This window comes from Alligator sinensis, unplaced genomic scaffold (genome assembly GCF_000455745.1).
Source record: "Alligator sinensis unplaced genomic scaffold, ASM45574v1 scaffold1083_1, whole genome shotgun sequence".
Taxonomy (NCBI): domain Eukaryota; kingdom Metazoa; phylum Chordata; order Crocodylia; family Alligatoridae; genus Alligator; species Alligator sinensis.
The window spans coordinates 506,285-513,858 of record NW_005842644.1 but is presented as its reverse complement, the minus strand read 5'-3'; the positions used below and the strand labels follow the sequence as shown (position 1 = coordinate 513,858).

General features: G+C 66.9%; 1 protein-coding gene across 1 annotated transcript in view; it reads left to right on the top strand.

The window, feature by feature from the left end:
• Positions 1–6: 6 nt before the first annotated feature.
• The window catches only part of IMPDH1 (inosine monophosphate dehydrogenase 1), a 10,313-nt gene continuing 2,745 nt past the window's right edge, over positions 7–7,574 (top strand). The window contains exons 1-13 of the mRNA XM_006033612.2: positions 7–54; positions 2,362–2,410; positions 3,239–3,340; positions 3,544–3,618; positions 3,710–3,916; positions 5,277–5,364; positions 5,722–5,921; positions 6,127–6,217; positions 6,428–6,523; positions 6,693–6,836; positions 6,940–7,084; positions 7,207–7,350; positions 7,459–7,542. Coding sequence (XP_006033674.2) covers positions 3,299–3,340; positions 3,544–3,618; positions 3,710–3,916; positions 5,277–5,364; positions 5,722–5,921; positions 6,127–6,217; positions 6,428–6,523; positions 6,693–6,836; positions 6,940–7,084; positions 7,207–7,350; positions 7,459–7,542 — 1,316 coding nt within the window. The 5' untranslated portion in view covers positions 7–54; positions 2,362–2,410; positions 3,239–3,298. The remainder of the gene's footprint in view (positions 55–2,361; positions 2,411–3,238; positions 3,341–3,543; positions 3,619–3,709; positions 3,917–5,276; positions 5,365–5,721; positions 5,922–6,126; positions 6,218–6,427; positions 6,524–6,692; positions 6,837–6,939; positions 7,085–7,206; positions 7,351–7,458; positions 7,543–7,574) is intronic.

Genomic DNA, 7,574 nt, shown 5'->3' with positions numbered 1-7,574 from the left:
GGCCGGGCTCCCCGCCCAGCAGCTCCTCGCCACGGCCGACGGCCTCACCTACAAGTAAGTGCCGCGGCACCCCCGGCCCCGCACCCCGGGGCGCAGCTCGGCCCCTTCCGCCCGGCTCCCTGGGGGCCGATTGACCCCGACCCGGGACGTGGCGGGCAGCTGGGTCCCAATCCTGGCACGGGGAGACCCCATGCAGCCCAGAGCATCCCTCCCAGAGCTGCATCCCCGGGGATGCTCGGGACTGGGCGAGGCACCGCAGGGCCCTTCCTGGCCCCGGTGGGAGAGCAGCTGACGCAGCAGAGCGGAGCAGGCGGGTTCAGAGCCGCGGTCCGGGGTGCAGGGGTCTGACCGCTCCTGGGGTGCCCCGTCTCTGCCCTCCCCGGCCCCCTGTGCCTCGCTGCTGGGCTCCGAACGGGCCCTGGGAGCAGGCCCGAGCTGCCCCTCCGGGGATCGGGGGTCAGCAGGGTGCCTCTGACACCGCTGCAGGATCGGGGCCCCCGTGCTGAGCTGCAAGAGGCTAAGGGGTGTGACGGGGTGCAGGGAGCTGGGACCTGTGCCTCCTTCCTTCTCCAGCACCTGCTTCGAAGCCTCCCGGGTGATGGTCGCAACCGAAATCCCTGATTCAACAGGAAACGGAGCGGTCTCGGTGCTGCCCAGGCCTGGGGTGGGGGTGGGAAAAGAGGAAGGCCCAGGGAGAGGGACAGAAATTAGCCAGGGTCCCAATGGGGCATCCTCCTGGGACCCCCGGATGAGTTTAGACCTCGGGGGGGCTACACCCCTGAGACCCCCCTGGGAAGGCCCTGCTGGCCTCCCCGCAGTGCTTTGTTTTTCACCTCTTGCAGCTCAGCGCAGGGCCCCGATCCTGCAGCCGCGTTTGCAGGTGCCAGGTGGGGGGTGGAGCATGCTGGCCCCCACTTCGCGGAGCAGCTGGACAGGCTGGGGCCTGGCTCACCAGCAGAGCCAAGATGGGTCGGAGCGGCGTGGCACGTGGGCAGCGTCACGTGGGTTCATGGGATCCTCTGTCTGCCACGTGTGTGTGTGTGTGTGTGTGTGTGTGTGGGCGGGCATAGGGTATGTTTGGGGCAACCCAGTGCTAACAGCCCCCTGCCCCCCCGCTCAAAGGTGGGGCAGGTCAGTGGTCACAGCATGGAGGAGGCATATGCCAGTCCCAGCTGGGGCCCCGATCCTGGGGCGGGAGCAGGCCTCTGTGTATGGTTTGACAGCGTTGGGCCCTGGCAAGGCACTGGGGGCTCACGCAGAGCATGGAGATGGGGGGGATACCCCCCATGCCCTTCGCTCTGGGCTGGGCAGGGGCAGCACCGGGCCCAGCTCACGCCTGCCTCGCCCCTGGCCCAGGCGGGGGTCTCCGCTGGGAGCACTGCTCCCGGGTACAAGGGCAGGGTGAGGTGCTTCGTCCCAGCAGGGTCCAGTCCCTGCCGCCAGCTCCTCGTGTGGGTCCAGGGCGGTTCCCGGGTGACCCCGTTCTGCCGGGCGCTGGTGCCGGGACCCTGCTCCTGCAGCTCAATGCCCCCGTGCCATTTTCGGGGCTTCTGGCTGCCCCGGTCTGGAAGGGGCCGTGGTCTCTGCCACCCACCTTGGTTCAGAGCAGGCTACCAGGGCCCTGAGCTCTTAATCCCTGTTAATGGGGGATTAGCAGCTGGGTCCGGCTGCGTGGCTCTGCCAGCTCACGGCGCGGCGGGGCGGGGGCACAGGCAGACGGCAATGGCATCTCGGGCCCGATCCTGTGCAGAGCAGCCCCTCATGGCGGGGGTCTGACACTGTCCTGCATGCCCCGGGGCAGCCCTGCACTGTCCTGCACGCAGCGGGGCCAGGGTGGGATGCTGTGGGGGAATCGGGGTGGTCTGGGAGGCATCCTGGAGCCTGCTGTGGGGACCCTGATGGCTGCAGTGGTGTCCTAGCTGGGCACGGGGGTCTCTCAGGGATGCCCTGGTGTGGGGCTGTGGCTCTGGGGGCAGCTGCAACACCCTGTCTGCAGCATATCCCCTCCCCAGACACTGGTGCTGGCCTCGGGGTGCAAGCTCTGGTGTGGGAGTGGGAGCTGGGCGATCCCTCGCCCACACTGTGGGTGCTGTGCCAGGCTCCCTGCCCCCGCCGGGTGCTAATTGCAGGGAGCTAAGAATAGCCCCCTGCCAGGGGGCCGAAGGGGGAGCCTGCCTGGGCCAAGCAGGGCAGGGAGAGCAGAGCCCTGGATTCATCCCGCCACCCTGCCTGCAATTGCCCCGTGCCCTGCCCCCCCCATGCCCATGCAGCTGCCTGGGGGTAGAAATCCACCCAGCTCTCTGGGGGCTGGGGTCCATGGGGAGGGGGTGCTCACGTCGGCCTCTCTCCCTGTTTCCGCAGTGACTTCCTCATCCTGCCCGGCTTCATCGACTTCACGGCAGACGAGGTGGTGAGTTCGAGGTCCAGGGTGCGGGTGGGGGAGCACCAGCCCCTCTCTTCCCTGCTCCGGGCATGGGGAAGGGGTTTGGAGCTGGGGGTCAGGACCCAGCAGTCCTGGTCCCGGGGCTGGCAGGACATGGGTGGTTTTGGGGTGGGGGGAGATGCTGCCTGTGCCCCCTGTCCGGGGTGGGCGAGACCCCCATCTCCCTGGGCTTGGGACCCCTGCTTTCCCGTGGCCCCATCACCGGGGGGGGGACCCCTACCGGGGCCCCGGGGCATCCGCCGGCTTTTCCCCTGACCCCCCATCTACATTGCACAGCCCCCCCATCCCTTAGCAAGCTGGAGCATTGCATGCTGGGAGCCGCAGACCCCCTTCCCCCCCGGACCCTCCTCCATGCCCCAGCCCAGTGCAGGAGCCGGCTCTGTTTTGGGAACTGGGCTGTGCTGAGATAAGCCCTTCCTGGCTAATCAGCCTCCGGCCCGGCTAATCGCTGCACGCGGGTGTCAAGGTCAGGCCGGGGGGGTATCTGTGGGGGGGTTGTGGGGTAAACACAGCCAGGTGGGAGCCGGGGGGGCAGCTGGGAGCCGCCTGCTCTGAGCTTTCCCTGGGCCTGGCTGCGTCCTGGCACCCTGGGCAGTGACCCCGGAGACCCCCACCCCCTGCCGGCTGGGGGGCACAGGCCCCAGGGGCTCAGGGATGGAGGCCTGGCTCTGCCCCCGCCCTCCCCCCAGCCATGCCCCTGCAGGGACCCGGGGCCTATACTGCTACCCGGGGCCTGATCCTGGCTCCACGAGGAAGCTGGGGTGGGGGGGTTACTCATGGCTCTGTGCCCCCCAGGACCTGACGTCGGCACTGACCCGCAGGATCACGCTGAAGACGCCACTTATCTCATCACCCATGGACACGGTCACCGAATCGGACATGGCCATTGCCATGGCGGTGAGCGCTGGGCGGGGGCAGGATTTGATCCCTTGGCCCCCGCCCTGAGCCAGGCTGGGCTGGGTCTGGTCCACCCCAGAGCCCCTCCACCCTCCTGGAGGGAGGCTGAGAGCCCCTGGGGTGCCCCCACACTTCCCCTGCAGCAGCCCCATCGGGGAAGGGGCTGCGGAGATCCCCCCACGCTGACCCCCGTCTCCCCCCAGCTGATGGGCGGCATCGGGATCATCCATCACAACTGCACCCCCGAGTTCCAGGCCAACGAAGTCCGCAAGGTCAAGGTCAGTGCCCCCCGGCCCCCGGCGTCACCCCCCTGGAGCAGTTTGGGGGTGTGCGGGGGCTGCGGGGCTCACAGCTCGCCCCCCTCTGCAGAAGTTTGAGCAGGGCTTCATCACGGACCCGGTGGTGCTGAGCCCCGGGCACACGGTGGGCGACGTCTTCGAAGCCAAGCTGCGGCACGGCTTTTCGGGCATCCCGGTCACGCAGACGGGCAAGATGGGCAGCAAGCTGGAGGGCATCGTCACCTCCCGCGACATCGACTTCCTCACCGAGAAGGACTACGCCACCTGTCTCAGCCAGGTAACGCCCCGCCGCCCCCCCAGCTCCTGCCCGCCGGCTGGAGGGTGGCAGCGGTCAGCGCGGGGCATCGCGGCTGCTTCTGTCCCCCCAGAGCGAGTCCAGCCCAGCCAGGCTGCTTGCTTTCTCCAGCGTGTGGATGGGGGAGAGCAGTGGGTGCAATGGGCCTTGACATGAGCCAGGCTTTCTGTGCTGTGTCCCATGACATAAGCTACGAAAACCCAGGATAGACGGAGGGGCGATGGGGCGGCCACATAACAGGCTGGCCCAGCGGGTCGTCCTCGCTGGCTCTGCGTTGAGTTGGGAAGAGGTATCGGGTGGGCTATCGGGTCTGTCCGTGGGCAGATCTGTGCAGGTGGCGTGGTGTATCATCCCATAGTGAAAGAGAAACTAGAAGCTCAACTAACGGGCTGTATTATTCAGCTTAAAACAGAAGCAAAAACAGTCATCACTTCGTTGAAATGTTTGCTGATCTAGTAAGTTAAAACCACAAGAAACTAGGCCAAAATGGTCCAAACCCGTCCAAAGATACTGTGTCGTTAGTCCTGGAGTCATCACCCACTTCCATTTGAATTCATAACACTACATCTACACGTTATGAACACATTTAATTAATAAATCTATGGGTTATGAATAGAAAGAGGCTTCTCGAGAGCATTTCCGAGGCGTTGCTGCTGGTTGTTTCTACACCTGCGTTCATGCGACTGTGCGGAGTTCAGGTTTTTAGATAGAGCCGGGAACAGTTTGCAGGGCTGTGACGTGGGAGAGACGTGCCCAGGACTGGCTGCTGGAGAGCAGCGTGGCAGAGGAAAGGCTTGCTCTTGGTTACGAGCCGCGTAAAAAGGAGAGAGGGTCGTTAGCCCGTGTGGAGTGAAGAGATTAGCAGGAACCATGATGGGCCGTGAAGTCAATGGGTGTGTGAAGTCTCAGGTGTGGGAGGCTGTGGTTTCTTCCTCCCCCAGAGGCGCTGGGTGCCAGGCTGGGGCTGGGGCTGGGCTGTGCCAACGCTCCTGCTGGCACCAACCCCGCAGGGTCCTGGCTGCAGAGTCTTGCCCCTGCACCCACGCTGCACTGGGGCAGGAAGGGATTTCCCCCTTGCTCAGACTGGTCACACTGGGGGGTTTCCCCTTCCTCTGCAGCAGGGGCACGGCCTGGCCTGGGCTCTCTGCAGCGCCCATGACCCCCCCCGGCAGCAGCAGGACATTGGCGGCCACGGCCCCCCTGCATCCCGGGGGCAGAGGCAATGCCTAGGGCTGAGTCGGGGCGACTGTATTGTGTGGCAGGGGATGTGAGGCCAGGGCCGGGGGTGTGGAGCGGGGGCCCTGCCTGGGGTCCCCCCTGCCACGTGCTGCTTCACCCGCAGGTGATGACAAAGCGCAATGACCTCGTGGTGGCGCCGGCCGGGGTGACACTCAAGGAGGCCAACGAGATCCTGCAGCGCAGCAAGAAGGGTACCAGGCACCGCGTGGTCCCCCCACCCCGCCAACCCCACATCCCCCCGGCCAGCGCGCACACCCCTGCCACTCCCCCCAGGTCTGCTGGTGCCCCTCACTCCTGACCTGCAGCCCCGGGTCCCCCTGGCAGAGCTCTACTGCACCCCGTGGTCTCGCTCCCCCACCTCCCGCACAAGCCCCGGTGCTCCCCATCCGTCGCCCCACCAAGGCCTGGGACCTCCTGGTCAACCTCCTCCTGGCTCTGGCTAAGCTCATCATCTGACTTTCCAGGCAGGAGGCTCTGGCCGGGAAGGCTCCCGGTGACCTCGGGGCTGGGGCCAAGGGGCAGGGCTGACGGCTGTGACAACCCTGCAGGGAAGCTGCCCATCGTGAACGACAGCGATGAGCTGGTGGCCATCATTGCACGCACGGACCTGAAGAAGAACCGCGACTACCCTCTGGCCTCCAAGGACGCCCGCAAGCAGCTGCTGTGCGGTGCCGCCATCGGTACCCGCGAGGATGACAAGTACCGCCTCGATCTGCTGGCCCAGGCCGGCGCCGATGTCATCGTGCTGGTGCGCACTGGGCTCTGGCGCAAGGAGGGTTAAACCCAGGGAACGGCCAGCCCAGTGATCCTCACCCACCTAGCCTGGCGTCCCTGGGTGGGCCAGACTTTCCCCCTTGCTTCATGGCTAGGGCTGCCTGAAGGTGGATGTGGCCAGGGCAGTGGGGAGCAGGGGGGTCCGTACCCTCACCCTGGCCCCCCTTCCTCCCCCTCAGGACTCCTCTCAGGGCAACTCCGTGTATCAGATCAGCATGATCCACTACATCAAGCAGAAATACCCTGAGTTGCAGGTGGTCGGCGGCAATGGTGAGGCTCTGAGGGGTGCTGGGGGGCCACAGACAACCCCTGGGTCCCCTTGAGAGTGTGAACCACGGATCCCGAGCCTTGGGGAGTTCCTGGGGGACAGTGCCCATGGGGGCCACCCTCTCCTGGCTATATGGGGGCACCAGGAGACCCTTCCCCCTCGCGGGCCGGGTGTTTCACGGCCCCTGGTGCTTGTCCCCATTGAACCGGCAGTGGTGACAGCGGCGCAGGCCAAGAACCTCATCGATGCCGGCGTGGACGCCCTGCGCGTGGGTATGGGCTGCGGCTCCATCTGCATCACACAGGAAGGTGGGTGCCTGGCCATGGGTGGAGGGGGTGGTCTTCCAGCCTTGGCACATCCCCACCTGGTGGCATCGGCTCCCGTGGTCATGGGCACACATGGCACTGCCCCACGTGCCCCCCACCAGCGCGTGCCCCCAGCACCGACGGCCCTTTCCCTCCCACCGCGCGGTTGCAGTGATGGCGTGCGGGCGGCCGCAGGGCACGGCGGTGTACAAGGTGGCCGAGTACGCCCGGCGCTTCGGCGTGCCCGTCATCGCCGACGGCGGCATCCAGACCGTGGGCCACGTGGTGAAGGCGCTGTCCCTGGGCGCCTCCACGGGTGAGCAGAGGGGTGCTGGGGTGGGGGTTCGTCTGTGCCCCCGTGGCTGGGGGGTCTGTGGCTGCAGGCGCCGGGCCCTGATGCCCGCGTGCCCCCACCACAGTGATGATGGGCTCCCTGCTGGCGGCCACCACGGAGGCGCCGGGCGAGTACTTCTTCTCAGACGGCGTGCGGCTCAAGAAATACCGGGGCATGGGCTCCCTCGACGCCATGGAGAAGAGCAGCAGCAGCCAGAAGCGCTATTTCAGGTGGGCACGGGGGCTGTGCCAGGTCTGTGCCCAAGCCCCCGGCACTGCCGGCCGAGCGGGCAGGGGGCCCGTGGGTGCTGAGCATGGGTGCCCGTAACGCCTGTCTGTCCCGGTGCCCCCAGTGAGGGGGACAAGGTGAAGGTGGCGCAGGGCGTGTCGGGCTCCATCCAGGACAAGGGCTCCATCCACAAGTTCATGCCCTACCTGATCGCCGGCATCCAGCACGGCTGCCAGGACATCGGCGCCAAGAGCCTCTCTATCCTGCGGTGAGTGTGCCTGGACCCCGGTACCGGAGTGCCGCGTCGAAGCCGTGCCGCTGCGGTGCCCACCGTGGCCCCCCCCGTGCCCGGTCCCAGCGCCTGCTGTCTCCGCAGCTCCATGATGTACTCCGGCGAGCTCAAATTCGAGAAGCGCACCATGTCGGCCCAGATCGAAGGCGGCGTCCCCGGCCTGCACTCGTAAGTGCCCGCCAGCCCCCCTACCCACGGCA